This window comes from Hippocampus comes, unplaced genomic scaffold (assembly GCF_001891065.2).
Source record: "Hippocampus comes isolate QL1 unplaced genomic scaffold, H_comes_QL1_v1.1 scaffold151, whole genome shotgun sequence".
Lineage (NCBI taxonomy): Eukaryota > Metazoa > Chordata > Actinopteri > Syngnathiformes > Syngnathidae > Hippocampus > Hippocampus comes.
In genome coordinates, this window is record NW_017805591.1 from 383287 (window position 1) to 406941 (window position 23655).

At 43.7% G+C, this 23655-nt stretch overlaps 1 protein-coding gene across 2 annotated transcripts in view; it reads left to right on the plus strand.

Annotated features, from left to right (window-relative positions):
* The first annotated feature begins 18321 nt into the window (after positions 1-18321).
* The window catches only part of rnf220b (ring finger protein 220b), a 32034-nt gene continuing 26700 nt past the window's right edge, over positions 18322-23655 (plus strand). For both annotated transcript variants that reach the window (XM_019880189.1, XM_019880190.1), the window contains exons 1-2: positions 18322-18615; positions 19504-20118. In XM_019880189.1, coding sequence (XP_019735748.1) covers positions 19524-20118 — 595 coding nt within the window. In that variant the 5' untranslated portion in view covers positions 18322-18615; positions 19504-19523. The remainder of the gene's footprint in view (positions 18616-19503; positions 20119-23655) is intronic.

The window sequence follows — 23655 nt, forward strand, 5'->3', positions numbered from 1 at the left end:
GGAATGTCATCCGGTACACCAAAATTCTGCCTTGACAGAGATAACTCCCAATAATACTCAGCAGTGTGCAGGCTCCCGCCGTGCAATCCTAAATATGTCAGGCTAACAATTTTTTTATATTTATTTCCACTCCTTTTTCAATTAATTAATTAAATCATTGTTTGTGCTAACGGTAGTTTTCATTCTTTGAGAGACTCCTATAATCCTGATCAACAAATTTTTGCTACATTTTTTTTTAATTCAGAGATGCAATTAAACTTAACATAAATATTTTTTGTGCTGATTCTGAATCTCACTCCTTTTCTTCTCTAGTAGATCAGGTTTTCGTAATAGATTTTTTTTCATTCATGTTCTGTTTTTCGTACTACAAATAAACTACTAAAGTCAAACAATAAAACTTTTGCATGATAAAAATTCATGATACTGTTTCACTCTAGTTGTGTGGCTCACAGTGATGCGAATTAGATGCAAGTGGGTGCCAAGTGCCACACACAGCAAGGAAGTTACACCACATCTCCGTCTGATCCATCATGTGTACTCATTAGGGTTTTGTCTCCACCTGTTCTTGGCAACCCTGTTCCTTGTGTGGACCAGTCAGCTACCTTCAGCCACTCGTGTCATGGTTGCCTTGTCATGCGATGATTCTTGTAATAGTGACTGTTTTGTTTCCTGGTGTTTCTTTGTGTTTAGATTTTTTTAGGACTTTCTTAATTAATTGTTTACACTGGGTATTAAAAAAAACTGTTGAATTTTCAATTTTATTTTGTCATGTGGCTGGACATAATAGATAGAATCATCTGGATTCAGACACATTTTTAAGTAGATGTAGAGTCGACTTAAAAAAGAAACAAAAAACACCCCAACAAAAACCATAATATTATGAAATCTAAAACGAAGCTACTAGTGTTCTATTCGGTGAAATATTTTCACTTTTGGATTATTTCGGAGCATTGTGATGTTCAGAAAATAATAAAGCTGATCTTTTTCACCTGATGCCGGATCAGCTGAAAATAACATCATCGACACTGATTTCTGATCACGTGATCAGATTGAGACATCTCAAATTTGTTCTCATTTAAAAGTGGTGTACCTAATTAAATGTCTTGCGAATATTCCAATGGCTTTGTCTCCTTGCTACTAGGAGTGACCGGATTAGTTCTTTGGGTTCAATCCTGCTCTCTGTGCGGTATGGGGTCGTAATTTATGCATTGTTATGACAGAAAATAAGTTTAAGATCAGCATTTTCCCAAAAGGAGAAGATCCTTCCATGACGACATCCACATTTTCGATCAAACAGTGACTCAAGTCCAAATACGCGCTTGCAGGCAAACTCACTCCTTCACACAGAGCGATGTGATGAGATGTGAGGGGAGACAGCTTTGCGATCAATAGCATGAGCAGGAATCAGCGATGGGGAGAATAAAACAATGGCCTATCAGATTGAGGTTGACTTCTCCTTGTATGTGTGGCAGGACTGTGACAATAGATTGGCTCAGAAATCCGATGGCACTTGGCGGCAGAGTGACGAAAAAAAGGGGAGACAGATGAAAAGAGCGATTGCTAATGCTCTCCAAGCAAGGCATTTTAATCTGTGACAGAGGAGGGATTTGGCGAAAGCCATTATCACAAGGCGACCCCTCCACTTCTCCCCTTGCCTTTCTTTTCTGATAAGCCAGCCTTATCAGTCTGCTCGGGGGGGGCGTATGTATGTGTGTACATCCATACTTTTGCATGTGTTTGCGTTGCAAAATGGGACATTCAAAATGTGATGCACTGGAGCCGAGCGAACCCTGGTTCAGTCGATGTAAATCTCCTTAAGAACTCTGTCAAACTGTCACCATGGCAAAGTACAAAGCGACAGTCATGACGGCGACCTAACATGAAGCGCATTGTTACATGTGTTCACTGCTTGTGCCTGAACACACAAGCCAGTGTGATGTGTGTGTGTGTGTGTGTGTGTGTGTGTGTGTGTGTGTGTGTGTGTGTGTGTGTTTTTATTTTTTCCCTCACCTTTGCGCTCCCGGCCCTAGTGCGTGCGTGCGTGTGTGTGTGTGTGTGTAAGTTTGTGAGTTTGTGAGTGTCCCTCACCTGCATCTGCTGAGATACCTTTCATCTCTTGATTACAACTTTCAAAAGAGAGATGAGACGATGATGGTGTGGGCCCATGCGGGTCACGTGCACTCTTTCTGCTCGATCAGGCGTGCAAGTTGGAGTGTGTGTGTGTGTGTGTGTGTGTGTGTGTGTGTGTGTGTGTGTGTGTGTGTGTGTGTGTGTGTGTGTGTGTGTGTGCGTGTGTGTTGGACGGTAAGAAAGTAAGCAGGTGGAGCGTTGTGCTTGAGATCACTCTTCCTAATGTAATGGACTGAGCTGTGCATGTGTCTGTAACAAGAATGTGGGCGTGTACATACATGTCTGTCTGCGTGTGTGTATCCCCCGAGTTTTCACTTGTGTTTGCGTTTAAATCTGTGCGTGTGTATGCACGTGCTTGGATTCTTTAGCAGCCTTTACCTTCCTGCTTTGTGTGTGTGTGTCCAGAGTACACTGTCCCTTCTGTGATCAAGACAATCCATCAGAGTTGGCTGTTCATTAATCATCACAGTCACACAAACGCGCAAGCACACACACACACACACACACACACACACACACACACACACACACACACACACACACCTGGAGTCAGGTTGGACAGTGGGGTCAGTTGAGTTGAGCTCTCACACCTGCACCAGAGAGAGCATTTCAGCACTTGAGAATACATCACATCTTCAGATATGAGGTCCCCAACCACTCCCCCAACCACTCCCCCTCGCTTCTGAATACGACTGCGTCTTAGTCACCGATTGAAAGTGCAGCGAACCCTTCCCAAGGTTTCCCCCTGATTTTCTGTGCTTTCAGCGTTTATCAACCTTTGTGGGAGAGTGTTTGGGGTTTAGTTGTTATGATTATTTTCCCAATGCATTTCAACAGGCGGCAATTATACGTGAAATTGAGGCCCGTCCTAACCCCCCACGCAGATCTACCTCTGCTGTACATAAACAAGTTGAATTGGATAGTTTGGAACATCTTGGGATTGGATTGATGATTGGTTATGGTTTTGTTCTTTTTTTTTGTTTGTTTTTTTTTAACTCAGTGATGAACTCCAAAACGCTTTTACAGCCAAATCGCTAATGTCTTCTGAAACAAACATACTTCTTCAGCCACCTCATTCACCACACGAAGTCTTCCCCTGTCAAAATACTGGGCTGCTGTTGTGCCAACTTAATCCACAAAAGGGGTTGACTCTGGTTTTTCATTTTGGCATTGGAATTGATTTCAAAATGCAAACAGATCACAAAGCATTTTGAAGTGTTCGGTGATATTAAGGAAACGCAAAAAAAAAAAAATACGAGTAATAAATATACCACATTCGGGTTGAGCCCTCCCAGTTCTAAGGTTGGGGGTTCAAATCTCCACTGTGGCCTATTTTCCCCCCTGTTTGCATGTTTTTCATAGGTTAATTGAAGACTCTGAATTGTCCATAAGTGTGAATGTGATTGTCAACGGTCATTTGTCTATAGCAGGAATGTCCAGCTCTGGACCTGAAGGGCCGCTGTCTTGCCTGTTTTCCATCTCTCCCGCATGTAACACACCTGATTCAAATGAGCAGCGTTCGAAGCATCCAGATTATTTGAATCAGGTGTGTTGCAGCCGGGAGGGATGGAAAACAGGCGGGACTCCAGCCCTTGAGGATCGAGTTTGGACAGCCCTGGTCTATATGGTATGTGCCCTGTCATTTATTGCTGAGCAGTGTAAGGTGTACTCTGCCTCTCACCCAGTCAGTGGGATAGGCCCCAACTCATTTGCAACCCTAATAAGGACAAGTGCTTTTGAAAATAGATGGATGGATGTACTGCATGAGATCAGAATCAGAGTGAAGTTTTAACATTCAACATTTGGGATATGATTCGGTGTCTTTTTGGCCACGATGAGACACTGTTCTATTGATGTCTAATTTTATAGTTTTTCTTCATGCTCTACTACTTAACTGGGATTTTGTCAGAGAAGACATAACTACCGGCTTTTGACCATTCAACTGACAGTATTTGACCCATTTCAAGAGTTTACCAAAATTATGCCCATTTATTGGAACACATGTACGGGCATTACAAAATATCGCCGTAATGCTTGCAAAGTTGTCAGGACTTCCTCAGTTCCTTTCTTGGCATGGTACTTTGTGAGCAGCTGTGGGCTGTAGAGGCCACTGTTGGAACCACTCATGGCCTTTTTAATGGATCATCGGATCGGAGCTGAGTGAGCAGCCCGAAGAAGCAGCGCACTGGCTAATTCACTATTGATCTTGCTCCATAGACCAATTTCCACTTGTGTTTGGTTTGGAACTACAGTTTCAGTCACGCTCTGTCACTCCTTCTGGGCCAGGAGAGGAGCCCGGGGTACTCTCTTATCAGTCCGAGAGCACACTCGCACACAAGGAGTGTGCAGGGCAGAGCGAGATGAGGAGTGAAAGCCAAGGAGGGGAGCGTTACTTGCTTGTACAGAAAGGGAGAGAGGTCATTCGAGGATGGTGATGAGTTCCATCCACCAAGAGTGGAGGTGGCGTGGGCACTCTGGAGCTGCACAGGAAGGACCAGCCACCATTATTTCTTCCACATCTTCGTACGAGTTGAGCAGATCCGGGTTCAAAAGCAGAAAATAGAACGGGAATGGAGAGCTGTCCCTGGTCCTGAAAAAGTTTCAATTGAGTTCTCCAGAGTTCTAGACATTCCGGTGTCTCGCCCGAATAATAATTCAGTGTTAGTTGTTTGGATTTTGCAATAATTGTATGAATATTTATAAGACAAAAAAAAAAGTTTTTCCTTGTAATTTCTACGAACGATATTTGGTGTGATCTTGACTATTTTAGAAAAAAAAGTGAAGCCTGCCTCAACATGCTCCCCAAACATATGTCATTTTACAGGTCAATGCGTCTAGGTTTTGGGGTTATCTTATTTCAGCTTATTTTGTCCCCCTACACACGCAGATTCCAAGATCAAATATTTCACCCTTGCCTCCACTCTTTTTTTTTTCCTCCAGCCACTCACCTCTCACTCTCCATTTCTCCTGTCTCCACATCTCCCCTCTCCTGCATCCGCTACCCCCAAACATACCTTCACCCCTCTTTATCTACCCACCTCTCAGTCTCCATTTATACAGACTCACCCCAACCCTCTCTCCCCCCTCTTCTTTCTCGCAGTAACAACATTCCCCGGACTAATTGCAAACCTGTCAGCAGGTAAATGCTTGCAGACCAGTGTGTGACAGTCACGCTTGGCAACCCCCAGGTTGCCACTGACAGTCATTGTGGGTCAGGACAGGACTCGCCAGTCTTAGAAGTCTGTGCGTGTGTGTGTGTGTGTGTGTGTCAGTGTGTGTGGGTGTCAGTGTGTGTACACGCGCCTATGTGTGTGTGTGTAGATGTAGCCTCTCAGCTTGAATAGTGAGACTCCAACTGTCTGCGGGTGTGTGACGCTCCCATTATGCTGCTAAAGAAAAAAGTAGACAGCCACAGAACAGCTGGGTAATGCACTGTCTGAGTGACAATACACTCTACCTCTCACCCACTCTGCTTCTCACCTCGTCTGTGGGCCTATGACAACGCCACATTGATACTGTCAGGTTAGGGGGCGGCTAGTGTGACATGTCAGTGCTCACACACACACACACACACACACACACACACACACACACACACACACACACACACACACACACACACACACACACACACACACACAATATGAAAGCAAAGCCCAGGTGGAAGGGAGTCCACGAGGCAGGGTGATGAATGATGGATCGCTTCAAATAAGAGGGGAGCAATCATATTTTTATGTGACGCTCCATCACCTGTTCATGTTTAAACCTTCCCCTCCAATAAAAGGATAGAATGATGCATTTACCTTCTAAGCCTGTTAGTTTTCCCGTTCAGCAGCCCTTTACTCTGATATCAGCCTTGATAACAAAGCTCAGCTAATTAAAGCGGGCTGTTGACAGTTGTGAGCCTGACCCTTAGCATGGCTCCCCCCCGGGGGTCCTGTTAGCATGCTAATGCTAATCCCCGGTGACGGGGGACAGGGCAAGGCTGTCCCCTGCAGCCGCTCCGCTCTTGTGACCACAGGATGTGTCAGGACAGGCACAGTGATGTGCTAACATGGAGACGTCCCTATGTGCATGTCACAAGTCTGTAATTAGAAAAGAGGTAGGCTCGGGGGGACAGCTGTTGTCGCAGCACCCCATCCGCGTTCTCGAAACGGCTCTGCGAAAGAGCAATCGGCGCCTAAAATGGGCTCATAAAAGAGCAACTGGTTCACATGCTTTGATGCGCTGATTTGCCTGACGCAAGCTTGAGGTCATGTTCGATGTGACTATATTCATGCGTTAGAGAGCGACAGGGCCTCAATAGACACAATCCAGACTCGGGTTGGGATGAACTTGAAACAACAATGTAATTATCTCTGACTGTGCAGTTTAGCTCTGCTAAATATATTGTTGCTCTGCTCAGTCTGTTCACTTTATGGGGATTTCACTGGCACAAGAATTGTTGGGATAAAATACCGATACAATGTATCAAGTAGTTTTCTTTGTACATTATACTGGAATAAAATATTTATATTGCTGCTATGTATCCCTCTTCATGAGGACTTCACAAGAACAATATGGGTTGTGATCATGTATCAATATCATGGGGTGGTCCTTCACATACACCGGCAGCAAACATTAAAATGTAGCAATTGTGGCAAAGGGCAATACAATATACATTGTACATTATACACCATAGTTACCTTTGTTTTCAGTACACATGCGTTAAAACTGGCAATTTAAAAACAGTGTAAAGTCATGACAATGTGTGCCATTAATTTTTCTGTAACTCCAATCCAAAGCGCTGCAACACCACCATTTACAGAGATCTATAAGTCATTGGAAAACATACTTCACAAATATATTCGCTGTCGGCAGTCAATGGTTGGAGTCCAGGTGACAGAATTAAATGTCCAAAAAAAATAATAAATGAGGTAATATCAGCATGTATCATTTGCGCGTTCCTTGTAATGGCATTACACTGTAAGACTTTTAAATCATACCACGAGTCACAACCTGGTTTACGATGTAAGTGAGAGAAGGGAGAAGCAAATGCTCCCACCTGCCTGTCAGTCTATCCGTCTCGAGCTCCCTTCTCTTCTAACGGAAGGTCAAGGACACATGCATATTCATGGCGGAGCCTGGCATAGGAATCGATGGCTTTTAATTGTTTTCCCTTAGTTGGTGCAGCGACGTGCCAGTGTCTATTGATCTGTTTGAACAGAGTCCACTCACAGTGCAGAACTATGAGACCTTTGCCTGACTGAACACCAATAGACCACAAGGACGAGGGGGGCTTGTGATTAGACATTTGACACACGGAAAAACACAAGGTGTGGGGAGAAGGTCTCGAGAGGCTTCGAGGTTGATAGACAAACATAGAGGTGACACTGTAAGAGAAGTGGTAAGGACAAAAAAAGGCTTCCTATTGTTGTAGTAAATGCGAACGATGCCATAAAAAACAAATACCGGTACTTAACACATCAAAGCTTACATAGAATAGCTGTCGGCTTTTAATTATTATTTTTTAACACTGTACTTGTAACTCATTCAAAATAAAAACATCGGCATGCAAAATTAGTGTAAATTAAGAATAACAAAAAATGATTTTGTTCGTCGTCAAATCTTCCATGTATCCCATCAATGTGTATCCTTCTGTAAAGATTACATTTTGCGGATGTCCCCTCTTTCTCTCTTACCATCTCATTTATTCTTTTTGTCACTGTAGAATTTGTATTAAATTGTCACAGGAAAACTTTGCAGATAGATGGAAAGTAAATGAGAGATAGAGCAACAGCATGTAGGCGAAAGACTCGACAAGGAAAAAAGCTTGTGACAGTCATCCGTTTGACCCGGACTGGTGAGTGAGTGCAGTCTGGCTTGTCAAATCTCTGTGCTAACAGTGAATAGGCGTATCTGTGCAGAGCATAGAAGGGTGTCATGCACTGTGGTTTCATGGTTGAGGATAAGGCTGGATAAAGCCATTGGCTGGATGACACGCACACAGTTTTGTTCGAACGCCTTGTCTTTTTGTGCCTTGTCTTTTTGTACTCCTGCTGCTTTGACCTAAAAAAAAAAGAATATATTTCAATTTGGTCTGTTTGTTTGAGTGGAAACTGCACACTCTCTGGACAAAAGGCAACATCAGGATTTAATTGGAACATACCGCTATACACTGTGTATGGCAGTTCCGTATAAGTTGGTCGCAGTCTTTCACTTTTTCCTGTTGAAATCTGCAGTCTTGCTCCCACGCTGTAGAATATGTGTAAAGATTGGATAGTTAGCTTTCCTGCCTCAGATCCATGTTAAAGACCAACAACAAATGATCCAGTGACATTTTGGACATTGCTCCCATCACTGAATCTGTGGAGGACGTGTCTTCAAATCCGAGGGACTCCACATATGATGAAGAAAGAAATCCTCTCTCGTGTGGTGTACTCAAATGATTATCACAGAACACCACACATAATTCATTCACAATGGTGAGTCCATCCATCCATCCATTTTCTAATCCGTTTATCCTGATGAGGGTCGCGGGCGTGCTGGAGCCTATCCTTGCCGTCATCGGGCAGTAGGCAGGGTACACCCTGAACTGGTTACCAACCAATCGTAGGGCACACAGAGCCAAACAACCATTTGCGCTCACAAGCACACCTCGGGACAATTTTGAGTGTTCCATTAGCCTGCCACGCATGTTTTTGGAATGTGGGTGGAAACTGGAATACCCGGAGAAAACCCACTCAGGCACGGAGAGAACATGCAAACTCCACACAGGAAGGCCGGAGCCGGAATCGAACCCTGCACCTCTGCACTGTGAGGCCGACGTGCTAACCAGTCGACCACAATTTTAAGTCTCCTCCCCCGAATCAGACGTCTGTTGTAGTACTAACAGTGACCTGTGAGAGGCAGCATGTTGCTACAGGGTAACCAGATTCTCAAAAAAATATATAAGGACAAAAGAGTAGTCGTTGCAGAAGAACTAGAAGAAGATAGGCTAGCTGATAGCCTATCTGGGCATTACAGTCTGGTTGTAGGCTCTTTGTCGTTTTTGTTGTGATGAATCACATGTGGGTCATGCGAAACAAGGACTTAACAAAATGAGTTGCTCCTCCGTTTCTGTTGTTCTGTTTCATACCACAATCAAAGACTCTGTTGCTCGACTAAACTCGGGATTTACATTACATTTACAATTCGATCTGGGTTGATGAGACCGCTTTGCTGCTCTGTGTGGGAACAATTCAACACTTCCAGCCCAGTCAGAACATTGCATGGTTTGGATTGGTTGTAGGATTTTGATGTGGACCTTTAAACCGATCAAACACCACTGGGGTGAATTGAAATAGTCCAACAACCTTGGCCGAAAAAGATCCCAGTCACACTCCAGAATACCAATTTTGAAGGAAACTCTACCAAGGAGGGAAGCTGTTATAGCCCCACATTTTCTTCAGTTTTCACCTTCTGTAGATGTAGCAGCTAAGTATCCCAATACTTTTGTGAAAATAATGTCACAAGACAAAACTCTTTGTGGAGTATTGGCTAAGAGTTTCTGTGGGCAGGAAAATAATCTCGCACGAGCTCTTGCTCACAGATTAAGCCTTGTGCCTCCATTAGTGAGCAATGACAACCCTCCATCCCTTTGCCCTCCTCCTCTAAATTGTAATATCTTTCTCATCTCAAAGAGCAGACCTATTACCAGCTCATTAAACAGAATCATAGGAGAATTAGACCCGTGCCTGCTGACAGTAGTTCAGAGAACAGGCTGCTTTTTTGCTCAAGAGTCAGGGGTTAAGTTAGCAATCAAACTAGCCGGGCAGATGTATTGAGACATTTTAATATTGGCTGTTGTAGGAGCTCTAAAAATGTTAATCTCTCACTGACACGAGTGCAACCCTCAAGGCAACTCAAATTAAAGTCTCCAGGAGGAGTGGGGGTTTGGTGTTCACAGAATTGATGCCCCATGCAGCATTTGGATAATTGTGTTGGAATTGTTGCGACCTGGAATACATCTTCCTTGTTTTACTTCGGTGCTTACCTGGAGAGATTGTTCTTGAGAGTCTTGTGTTCATGTCTGTCTCGCTCTTTTTAAGTCATTTGAGACTTAACAAGAAGACTTCTTCAAGTAGTGTTAGCGCTCTGTTGATTCCGATAAAGTGGATCGGGTGTTATTGCCTGCCTCCCTATTGTGATTATGATATAAATCACCACAGAGGGTCAGTGGTGAAAGCAGCCGCGGTGAAACAGATGCACCTTTTTTTGTTTCTGCATGTTACGAATATAAAAAACAGGTTGTTCCTAATACACCTGTCAAGGCTGCACTTCACCCCCGCCCCTACCCCTTTACACAGTATAGTCTTTGCCATGGTCCCACGCCACACCTCCCCCCTCACCATGGCCCTGTTCTCTCCCAGGGCTCAGACTAATGACTGGTGACAGTCCACTGAGGGGAGCGAGCTGTTTGCAGTCAGCAGTGCGTTTGTTGGTAATTATTTTCCAGAGTGTCACATTAGTGTCAGCCTTGTGGCGGTGAAAGAGCAGCAAGGACGAGGGCCCTGGCCGGCTTGCTGGGAGGAAGTGGATGGAGCGAGGGGAGGGATATGGTGTGATGTTTGGCGGTGGGCAGTGTTTTGTTGATGCGCCTAGATAGAAGTTGTGGTTGTGGGTTGAGGATGCAACCTTTCGCTGGCTACTGGGCTCTTGGCTGCGTAAGGCCAATGGTTAAGGATTGAAGCGGATATAAAAAAAAATAAAAATAAAATCCTAACTGAAAGGACAAAAGGCGTTGATGGTGATTTATGCTTTCGTCACTTTGAGCAGTTGCATACAAAACCAGGTTTCATGTATTTTGTGGTGCGACTGACTGGCTCGTCCTTTATTGCCTACTTGGCGGAAACGAAACAATCCTTTTGAATTTACACACAAATTTAAAAAAATATATATATTTGTTAATCTCGACTCACTGGATGGCTCAATAGGTACATATGCATCATATAACGTCTGATCAAATAAGATACTTTAGTGTGTTTGCATGTAGGTGTGCGTGCGCTGTGAATGTGCAAGCGTGGATGCGGGCTGTTGTGCAGGGAAGGGGGCAGTCAGCGGCCCCCTTGGGAGGAAGCGATCAATGATTGAGACCATAATGCACCTCTCTGTATTCCTCCTCGCATTCACGCTGGCCGGCTGCTTTGGGGAGCTGTCACACACGCGCACACACACATAGTCACATGTTGGACAGCTCATCTCTCACACGTACCCCTCCAGTCCATCTTGGAGCTGTCTGGTCGATGGCCTCTCTCGCTGTCTCACTTCCACTGGCAAACTGCTCTAGCTCAGGCTCTCCCTATGTTAATAAAGTAGACCCCCCCCCCCCCCTCTCCCACAGCACTGTGACCATAGAGACAGTCTCGGTGTTGACACACTGAGAGAGCTCTTCCGAACTTTCTTCTCTAATCACTGCAGCAGCCTGGCAAACACAACAGGAAATGAAATTGCTTAACAATGCTTTTATTTTCATATTATTTCACTTGTTATGAGAGAGCGCAGAGTAAATATTGAAGCCAACCAAGCATCAAGAGTCCCACAGCAAGTGGCAATTATCACTAATTGGTCTGTGGAAATAATTACAGCTACATTGACTCCAGCCCCACTAATGCATTAAGTGGGAATGAGTGAGTTAGAGGGGGGGAAAAAAAAGAAAGAATAATACAAAAGACTATTCAACATTTATGAGGACAATTATATTTTGAGACGGTTAAAAGACTCGTCTGATGACCTCTGGCGTTCCAATTTAAGAAATGAGGAGATGAATTATATTACTAATATAATTTAATTTAACTTTACCTTTTAACTTTTTAACTATTACAATCCATAGCGTAGTTAAAATTAACCCAAATACCACTTTTGGGATGTGCCCTTCCGATCAAAAAAATCTAATTGATTTGTTTTTTATTTTAGGGTAGCATGGTGAATAATTGGTTAGCACAACTCCCTCACAGTTCGGAGTTTGAATCTAAGGTCTATATGTGCTCTGTGATTGACTGTTGACCGACCAGAACCCCTTGATGATGCAAAGCGATGGCTGGATATTAAATTTTGTTGTGCACAAAAACTACTATTTACAGGATGTCATGAGTATGACAAAGCAACATTATAACCGTTAACAACCATAATCATGAAAAGTATAAGTAACTGTTTTTCATAGTTTGGCCGGTTCTATGACTTATACTCAGCTGTGATTTCGATATATTAAAATTAGAGATTGGACTGGCACCCCAAAACCCCCGTTTTCTAATCATGTTAATGAGACTGAACAAGTTCCGGTTGGATTTGAAACTTGCGCTTGAAAAATGAACCAAAAGATACAGCCACCTTCTGAAACAGAATGGGTGAGACAATATTCAATGATTTTTGATGATTCGAATCCGAAAATTCTGATCTGAAAATAATTTTTTGACAGCCAATTCCGACCCTAATTTGAGTCGCCACTGATTCATTTCATACTAAAAAGAAAAACTTTTCCATGGTTAGAAGTGAAAGGTTCAGATCTGACCGGAATTTACTTGCTGCCATCAACACGATTCGGGAGCGAGCATTTGGGATGCCAGTCCAAGTTCTGCTGTTCTTGGTTTTGGTTTTTGGGAAAATAAATTTCCTCCCAAAAGTGTGAGGAAAAAAAAGACAAAAATCGACATAGCAGTCAGTGTTTTTCACAGGACAGCACTATGTAAGATAAGCACAGTGTCAAATAGTAATCTATCTATTTTCTGATCTGCTAATCCTCACACGGGTCGCGGGGGGTGCTGGAGCCTATCCCAGCCGTCTTCGGGCAGTAGGCAGGGGACACCCTGAACCGGTTGCCGACCAATCGCAGGGCATACACAGACGAACCACCATCCACGCTCACACTCACACCTAGGGACAATTTAGAGTGTTCAATCAGCCCGCCATGCATGATTTTGGAATGTGGGAGCAAACCGGAGTACCCGGAGAAAACCCACGCAGGCCCCGGGAGAACACGCAAACTCCACACAGGGAGGCCAGAGCTGGAATTGAACCTGGTACCTCTGCACTGTTAGGTCGACACACTAACCACTTGTCCACCGGGCCGCGTGTCAAATAGTAAAGAAATAAATATATAAATAAAATAACTGACTTGGAAAATCTTCAACCTGGCAGTCAGATTTTAGTAGCCTAAAATGCAGTTTGTGGGTTGACAAAAAGCTGCTGAACTCTTGAAAAATAGAAGAGTATGCATGTACATGGCCTGAATCAGCCTTGCGTCTTTCCCTTTCTTGCACGTTTGGATCACATACACAAACGCGCAACTTGACTGTTGGGTGCGAGCGAAGTCGACACATAATAAACAAAGACACCAACGGCGAACTCAAAGCTCAAGTCGCACACATCATGACGTGTGTGTGCGTGCGTGTGACAGTCACCAAGACAGCCAAGTGACTCACCTCCTGCCAGAAAATGAAGACATACAATTAACATCGCATCCCATCATCCTCAGCTGAGTGGGCAGGCCTGTAATTGGCTGGCTGACCAACCCGCGTGGCTCCGGGTGGCAATTTATTCTGGGAGCCTCGCACTTTACCCACGGCGGCTGACGGCCCCTGTGCCATAACCTGGCTGAGGGAGCGGGGACATCATTAACACTTCAGTGGGCCTGCAGGACACACAACCATCATCCAGCGCGCACCCGCACTCACCGCGAGTTGGAGGAAGATGTATGGCCGCTCATCGGCTAGCAAATGTGGACACTTGAGCCATGTTTGCTCAGTCGTGTCTCTCGCTTGTTATTTCTGCCAAGTGCGAAAAAATGTGCGCCGAGAGGCTTCTTTGTGATCGAGTACCTTGGTCGGTTAGCAGGATCACACGAAAACAATACAACCGTTGTGTAGGATCGGGCAGCCTGTTTGAGTGGCTGCCACGTTGGCCAACATAAGCCAAGTTGTGGTGGCCCTGACAGAACAGTTACTGGCACTCTACGGTCAGAATATAATACGATACCTTTCAACGATTAGTTCATATTTTGCATCTTTGTACTGTATATAGTTGCATCAGTGGCCATGACTGCGTACTAACCTCACTTAAAATCAAGGCATTGCAATTGTAAAAAAATAATCGTAATGCTCCAAAGAATACATCGATTCAAAAGTTATGAAACTATTTGCATCGCTGCCATTGTTGTTCCATTCCATGGTCCCTATGCTGCTTGAATGAGCAAAAGAACAACAACAACAAAACAAATACTAGAAAAGTAGTTGTGGCCATAATTTTAAAAATCATAGTTGCATCTTCACCAGTTGCTTTGACAATAGATTTTAAGTGTTGTGTATCGCTTATCCTTTTCAAAGTTTTAGGTTGCTGGAGCCCATCTCAGATGAAGCTGGGCCAAAGTCAGACTAGTAGTGGTCGCCGGTTTTTCAAAGGGCACACATACAGACAGACGACCATTCACGGTCAAATTTATACTGTCACTGAGTGCCTGCGGAGAAGTAAGACCAATCAACCCCAACATCGTAAGTGCCTCGTGAGAAAATATGAAACATGCATGACATTCCTGTCATGCTGCTTGATTAAGTCAGACAAAAAGACATTTTGCTATATCTTATCATGCTAAACATAAAAATGAGTTTTCGATGAATTTCATTGCAGGTTAGAATTAATTACATTTTGGTGAATATATGGAAAAATCTGTTAATCGCGGAATTGATTTGAAATTTTGCCTTTACCTTCCACTTGTGCTCCACACCAAGTGGTGCAGTCACCCACCTGATCCAGCAGATGAGGCTGTGGCAAAAAAATGTTCAACGTAGCAGTTGACGACCCACTTTAAATGTGAATTACCTTCTACAGGACTGAAGAGGACTTTGGAATTTGTTTTCAGTTGAAGGAGTCAGACTGACTAACCCCCAAACAATGTGGGAACAAGAGAGCGGCCATGACCTTGTCTTGTCACAGACAGACACGTTACATGTTGCTTGGAGGTCAGGGCGGTAACAGGCTTGGTCTGGGCCAGTCTGGTTTATGTGCCCCTTTTTAAGGTCTGCATCTGCTGCATGGCTGCAGCTGTCATGAGGTGCGATGATGAGCATGCATGGGAAGTTTGTCGTGTGAGCAGAACAGGGGTGTAAAAACAAATGAAAAACATTTATTTTTATCTACCGACAATCCAGTTTGCTCTCACAGTTTGGACTCTCCACAACGCTGGATGTATTCCCCATTCACTCATTTCCTATCTCACAACTTGCCCACTGATCACACACGTGCGCACACACACACACACACACACACACACACACACACACACACACACACACACACACACACACACACACACACACACACACACGCCACACACACACACACACACACACACACACACACACACACACACACACACACGCGCACACACACGCACACACACACAGTCACAGTGCAGGCTCACAGCCAAATGGCTGTTCATTAAAGACAGGGACCTGAGGGGAAGCAATCGTCTGAGAGACGGAAATTGCGTGTCACATTAGATTAGCAGTGTAAAGCCCCTGGATTGGCTCGGGGGAATAAAGAATTATTTCAATTACATTATTTCAAAAAGTCTTTAAGCAATACCAATACCGATAAAAACAAATTAAGAGTGATTTGGGCTGATTTGTGGGGCTCAGCGCCGTGCTTTCTGACAATTTGCTTGGAATCAGATATGAATGATGTAGATATTACACCGTCTGTAACGTGCCGCAGTTGAAAGCAGATTACGCTTGACAAATAATACCATTGGTGTGCATTGTCTCTCATCAAATGGGAATGTTCCAGAGTGTCAGTCACCCGACAGGCTGCAGACTGTGCTGGCTCAGAGCGTCACAGGGGAGCGGATGACTCTATCAGCTGCCATTCACAGCACAGACACTCTGACACCTTGTCACACCTGCACTTGTTGACTGGGTTCAACCTCTGAGTGCAGGATTTATGGAGGCCATTTGAGCTCCTGAAGCGTTTTACACGCATACTGAGTTTTAACATCTGAACTGATTCTTAAAATGTGGGACACGTGTGGGGTGTCCAAGAAAAAAAGTGTTCTTCCTGCTCTTATAGTGTGGTGGACCAACACAGCACGCTGTGCAAATAACTTTATCGCCAGCGAGACTGTTGTAGTACCAAAACCGAACGGTAAGAGGCATCATGGTGCCACAGGGCATCCAGACTGACAGAAAAAAAGAGTAGAAGAAGAAATAGAAGCAGCCAACTGTTAAATTATCTGTTAATTAGTGTGTTTGTTGGACAGAGCCCTCCTGCTAATTGCGAAAATCTGCAAATAATCGATGCATCCACTCAATAAGTTTCTAATTGCCTATAGATGCCATAAGGTAGTAGTAGAGCACTACTTTTGTCTAAATAAAGCTCCTCAATACTGTAGCTCCTTGGTGCTAAGAAGCCATAACATGGCGACAAAGCACAATTTATGTCTAAATGAAATGCCTCAACTCATTTCAACACTGTTCCTTGTTGCCAAAATTCCACAAGATGGTGGTAAAGCACTTCTTTTTTTTCCCCCTAAATGGAGCTCCACAAATCTTTTCAACTTAGTTCCTTAGACCCATAGTTCCAGCAATATGATTCTTTTTCAGTTTACATAGAACCCCTTGAAGGAGGGATATTGCTTCAACTGCATGGGCTTTTCGACAGCAAAACAGCACTAGCCAATCAGATGATTGCCGAGTGTGACATGTTGGGTTCTCATCGAATAGCGGCATTGCGTTTAACACAAGACGGAAAAAACGTCACAACTCTGTCCAACTATTCACTATTTGTGCAGCTGTCAGAAAGCCAAACGTGTAGTTCTGGTGGAACAATTTAATGCCCCAAGTGTTGTTTATACAGACCAGTGACCCGGAAAAATGCTGAGAAATTACAGTTTGATCAGGCAGTGTAAAGGGAGTTGTGTACAAACATCTTCATTCAAATATCACAAATACTGTACGGTGACAAAGGCTATTCAAAGGATTTCAGCTATGGGGTCAGGGATTGTCTTGACAGACAATGGAAAAGGCCGGAGCCTTCTGATCCACTGACCTGAGGCACCGGGCAGGTGTGTAGCGGTGGAAGATCTCAGAAGGGTAAGATGGGGAGAGACCATTTAAAGATTTGAGAACAAATCAAATAATCTTAAAATTGACTGTAAAATGTACAGGGAGACAGTGAAAGGAGGACAGAGTTGGAGTTATGTGCTCCCTCCTATAAACTCCAGTTAGGAGGCGAGCAGCAGCAATTTGGACCAACTGGAGACACTTGTGGGAGGAATGGCTCTCTCCAAATTAAGGTGCATGACAGTAATCCACCAAAGATGTAACAAAAGCATGCATTGCTGTTTCAAAGTGTTGTTGAGAAAGGAGAGGCTTTACTTTAGCCAGGTGCCAGAAAAAGGAAAAAAGCTGGATTCAACAACAGCACGACTTGCCGGTCCAATTTCAAATCGCTGTCCCATTTAATACCCACTGTTGAGTTGAGATATTTGATGATTTTTTTATTATTCAGATACTTAGAGAGTCAGCTTTCTCCGCTGTTTTTGGGCAAGAGGCGGGCTACAAACAGCAGACAAACAACTATTCACACATTCACACCGATGGACAATTTTGAGTCTTCGGTCAAGCTACTGTGCATGTTTTGGCAATGTGGGTGGCAGCCAGAGGATAGAAAACCCACTCAAATAGAGAGAGAACATTTAAATTCCACACTGGAACAATGTAATCAAAGTTTGAACCCTGAAATTCCAAACTGTGAGGCAAATGTGCAAACCACTATTTCACCATGCTGTTCTCTTGAAACTATGCAGTATGTAAGTAGACAATCCAGGAAATCCGATATTGGCTCGTAATTGGAATTGGTCCGATTTACAAAATGTGTGCAGTTTTACTTCCTGTCAAAGGCAAGTTTCTCCATTCCACACCTATCATAGTTATTGCATATATGATGCTCCTTTGGCTCTTTTCAATGGAAGTGATCCCCAACCATGTCTATATGAAAATCTTCCAAGTAGATTAAAATATGTTTTATGACTACAACTAAACTGGAATTGTCCTGTCGGCAGTGGATTTGATTGTATACGAGCACTATACAGTACTGTCACCGCTGCTGGTTTGCTTGACTCATCTTTAGCAGGAGGCGAGAAATTGAAAGTGTCCGACCGAGGAGGGCGAGAGGTGGGGTGGGGGTAAGTGGTGGAAAGAGGGGCTGGAAAAGAAGCAGAGACGGGAGGTGGGGGTGTCTCACACACACGGAGGAGGGAGACACGGACAGACACGCAGCCGGCCCACTGATGTACTCACCCCGGTCATAGTCACGGCCACCGCTGAAGTCTTGTCGCAGCATCCCGGAGTAGAAGAAGGAAGGAGGACGCTTGCAGGCTCCGAAGTGCGCCAGCCCGTGGAAAGTGTCGCCTCCGTGGACTGTTGGAAGTTGAGAGAGTGAGTGGAGTTCACATCGCGCCCGGAGTTCCTCATCAGAGTGAGTGCGCATCTACTTGGATTACTGTTTAATCTGTCTTAATTTGGGATATTGATTGTTTAAAAGGCGCGTTTATTGAATGCGTAACACGATTGCGCATTCCGCTGTAAACGTGTCAACGCGCTGAAAAACTGACGCTTAACATTTTATTTGACGATTTATGGTGCGGAAAAACTAAAAAGTGAGTGCTTCATACTGCAGTTCCAATATAGGCTACAGTATGGAAAGTTTGCTCTTGTCAATTATGTCTAATTGGTTCAAAAACTTTTAACGAGTTCGGCAACCCCCCCCCTCACAAACCGGGGAAAGTCTTATAAAGTTTTGTTTAAAACGAGAAATGTTTTTCACACGTCAGCAGTTCTTACTGAATGAACTGTTATGTTTCATCTTTATGTGTAATTCTATCGTTTTAACCGTAATTATGTATTTTGACTTGATGATATAAAACAGTGTTGAACAACGTTCTGTAAAGTAGACGTCACAAACTCTTCATTTGTAACAATGTTTTTATGCATTTATTTTTATATAGTCCTTATTTTTCTTAATTTGCCATCTCTGATCTTTTTATCATGTTCAATGCAGTTTTAAATGTAACGCTGGCAGGTTTCTGCATGTGAGTTTTATTTTAATATATTTACAGTTTTATGCTAATCGCATTTAAATACATATTGAAATGCTTCGTGTTGCGAACAATTTGAATTTTCAATCTCTAATTAATATAAATCTAAAACTTGTATTATTAAAAAAAAATGCTCCTACAGTTCCAGCAAAGCACATTTTACTAAATTCAATATGATACGTGAGTTTTAGGGGAATAAATATATTTTTATTATTTCTCAGCCTTTGCACTTTCCATTTAAAAAAAATGTTCTTTTTATTCTTTCTCAGCACCGCTCAAAAGGAGGTGAATGGACCTCCACCGCCCCTTCAAGATGGACAGCTCCACCTACATGCCAGCTCCTCTCGCTTCCCCCGCTCTCATGGTCCTCGCCTCCACCGCTGAGGCTGGCCGCGACGCCTCCGTCCCCAGTCAGGCGCCCAGGCCCTTCGGGGTTCCCGCCTCAGTGGAGAAAGACCTCCATCTCCCCTTCCCCTCCGCATCCTACACCTTTGCCTCCATGTATCAACGCCAGGGTCCCGTATCAGGCCCCTTTCCTGGCCGAGACTTCCCGGCATCCCTGCTTCACCTGCACCCCCAGTTCACCCCACCCAACTTGGACTGCTCTACTCTGGGCATGCTCCACCACAGCGGGGTCGGCGGTGCCTTTCGACCTTTCTCATCCCCGCATGATGAGAGGGAGCCGATCGGTTATCACTCGGCCTTCACGCCGGCAAAAAGGCTGAAAGGTTGCTTCTCGGAGGTGGAGGGTAAGGAGTTTGACTTTGGCTCCCCCGGCGGCTCCATTAAAAGTGGAGAAAACTCGGGGAGGAAGCTGTTCTCCATGTCTGGTCTGCTTTCTGATGGTGAGGCGTCATCCAGCCCAGAGGAGCGCAGGGAGCAGAGTGAGTGTAAAAACACACAATTTATGCAACTCTTAAATTTACATACTGTCCCTTTTGGACAACTTTCTTACTGTATTTAATGGATCAAGTTGACATGATTCAGCTCAAAATATTTGCAAAGTTGGTGTCCAGTCAAAAGTCTATACATGTCCGTAGAGCATGTGTCTTAATATTTTCTGTGGTTAATTGTTTTTATATAAAAATGCGCTATTGAAAGTGCATGAGAGGATGGATGAAAAACACAAATTTGAAGGTACATGTTTTGTTTTTTATTGGACAAAAATGTGAAACAAAACGTATTTGGACATTCTATATTGCAACGATGGAAGTGTCTATGAAAGAAATTTGTAGTTACGCCACCACCCAAAACCCATTTCAGAGCTTTCACTGTTCTGGGCAGACTTTCAACAAAATGTGTGTCTTTATGCGTCGGTCACTGACCTGAAAAGAGGTCCTGGCTCACAATCTCATTTGTAGTTCATCTCAAAGGTGTTTGAACAGAAATTCCTCCACATCAAACTCATCCAAACTTTGCCTGCATGGACCGTTCTTGATACACTGGGTCACAGTGAAGCGGGTATCGAAAAATGAAAAGCTTACAAGTGCCCTAAATGTCTCGGTAAAATTAAGAATTATTCTGAGTAGGCTGACCTGCACTCTGATTGATCAATTCATTGATTGAGAGTGTCTCCAAAGTCTTTTGTCCATACCATGTATCTGGTTTTATTTTTCCTTTTGCTCTCTACGCGTGCCTGTGAGCAACTTTGACACAAATCATGTGAACAGCTGCACTTGTTTAGCTCAGTGATCATTAGCCACATATGACCATTAGGCCTATTGGTAGTCAGACTTTCCTTGAGCAGCAGAGATACACAGGAACGTATGGCGAGCAGACGTCGGAGGAGTGCGTGTCGGAAGAGGAATGACATCCTGTCAGAGATAACGAGGTGGCAGAGATAGAGGGAGGGATGGAGGAGGATGGAGAAAATGAAAGAGGGAGAAAGTGTGAGAGAGAGCAAAGCGCATCAGCCCGAGCTTCCGTGCGCAAAAAAACCCTCAGTGCAAATATGGCCGCCCACACCAGACGTCTGATTTGTTGACAAATGAGTGGGAGAGGTGTCAGTCAGAGCGCAGGGGAAGGAAGAGACGCTCCTCATTACTCCCGGGGATAATTGCCCGACGACGAGGGGGCACCGCAACGCACAGGGGAGGGAGAGTTCGGAACTAGGGGGGGGTCAGGGTGATGGGGGGAACAATGCTAGGCATGATGGGAAATCAAACCCTACTTGGCGGGGGCCGCCACGGGGAGCGCCTGACACTTCAAAGTGTGCGCAGAAAGACAGGGAAGAGAGCATCCAAAGGCTCGTCAGATCAGAGGGGACACTATCAAAAATAATGACAATGAGAAAAAAAAGTGGGGGGGTGAAGGCAGAAGTGGTGGGGTTGAGGGCGTGAGGGGTTCAGATACACCTGAAGGAAACTTTCATCCCACGCAAAAAGGACAAGGAATAGGAACAAGTTGTTTTAAGAAAAGTTTCACATGCGCGCATCTTTTTGTTGAAACTTGACGATTTTTGTGTTGAGTGACAGGGCCTGGGAGGCGGAGCGGCAGGAAGGAATCTCAATATGGAATTTTAATAAGGACGGGAAGGGAACGCGAAACGATGGCAGACGGCGTGCTGGCATGAGAGGTGTGTCTGCCTGCCTGACAGTGTTTGCTCTGTGCAGCCGTGCATGCGTGCTCCGCTCACCTCCTGGTTTTTGGGAATCTCATTTAGGGGAATGTTGACAAGGACAAAAGATGGAAGGGAAGTGGGGGTGCGGGGCTGAAGTTTGGGGGTGGACAAAAATTGGAATCTGCTTTTCCAGCTTGATCCAATTAGTTTGGAGTGAAGGCAAACTTAAGAGCTTTAATGCAATTGAGCTCCCAGCACTTGCTGCAAGTCTGACATGCACTTGTTCCTCTTGACTGACTAACAGACAGTCACTTCAGGACCTCAAGTCTTAAGTGTTCAGCCTGGAAATTTCTCAGGCTTTGAGAAGAGTGCAGGTTCCAGACTAGACAACCTACCGAAATGCAAACAAGTACAAGCTAGACGAGCCAGTCAAACTTTTCCTCATTGGTCGACTCGTCTCATTGGAAATATTGGAAAAGAACCGTAGAGCTGCTTAATTTTTTTGGAGGACTCAAATGCAATGGACAAATATTCTCACAGTTGTTATTCTGTTCTATTGCTACGAATGGTGAAGCTTCATCCAGGGCATTTTCATCAGTATAGTTTGTGTTTTGGAGGTTCAGTCTTGCCGCAATACCACATACACAAGAGCCATAAAAAAGTGTTTGCCCACTTCTCATTTTCCTATTTTTTGCATGGTTTCCCACTTTAATATTTATGACTATCAAATAAATGTAAATATAAATAGCAGAGAATAATAACCCAAGTAAACACAAAAAGCAGTTTTTAATGGTGATTTATTTATTTTTTAAAATTTATTTATTTATTTCTTTTTTTACTGAGGGGGGAAAAAAATTCAAAGCAAACTGGCCCTTTGTGAAAAGGTACTTGCCCCGAAACCTAATCACCAGTTGGGTCACCCTCAGCAGCAACTCCTGAAATCAAGCATTTTCTATTACTGGAAATGAGTCTTTCACATCTCTGTGGAAATATTTTTGGCCCACTCTTCCTTTCAGAATTGCTTTAATTCAGCAACACTGGAAGGTTTTCAATCACGAATGACATTTTCAAGGGGATGCCGTAGCAATTCAATTCAATTCAAGTCTGGAATTTGACTAGGTGACACCGAAATCTTGATTTTGCTTTTCAAGTCATTTAGATGTTGACTGGCGGATTTATTTTGGATTGTTGTTCTGCTGCAGACCACAAATGCACTTCAGCTTGAGGTCACGAACTGATGGCTCAACATTCTCCTTCCGGATTTTCTGGTAATGAGTAATATCATGGTTCCATCGACTAGAGCAGGGGTGTCAAAGTCAAATGGACGGAGGGCCAGATAAAAAATTTTGCTGCAAGCCGAGGGCCGGACTGATCGAATGTTCATTGAAAATTTTAAAAATGACCACATATTGTTTATTGAACCAAATTTAATTGACTGAAAACCGAACAAATACATTCCAATATGGTCAGATAAATAAAGCAACATTTTTTATGGCTATGTCAGTATACTTTAATTTTCAACAGGCACAAAAAAATTTTCGTTGTATAAAAATACCCATAACATGAATAAAAGAAGCCGATATTATTCAAGGCACAATCAATAGTCCATATTTTCTCTTTTAGCAAAAGTAGGCTAAATTTACTTAAAAGAAAAACAAATAATAGTACAGTAATTTTCGATCGTTTACTCGAATAAAATATTTTTAAAACATAATTGGATTGAAATACAATAAAATAAAGTGCAAAAATGTACAAACCAAAAACAACACTTTCTTCAAGGAGAAGTAACAAGCAGCAAAAGCAAATATTATACTTTAATTTTTAAACTTGAACTGAGGAAAAACTCTGAATATGTGATTGC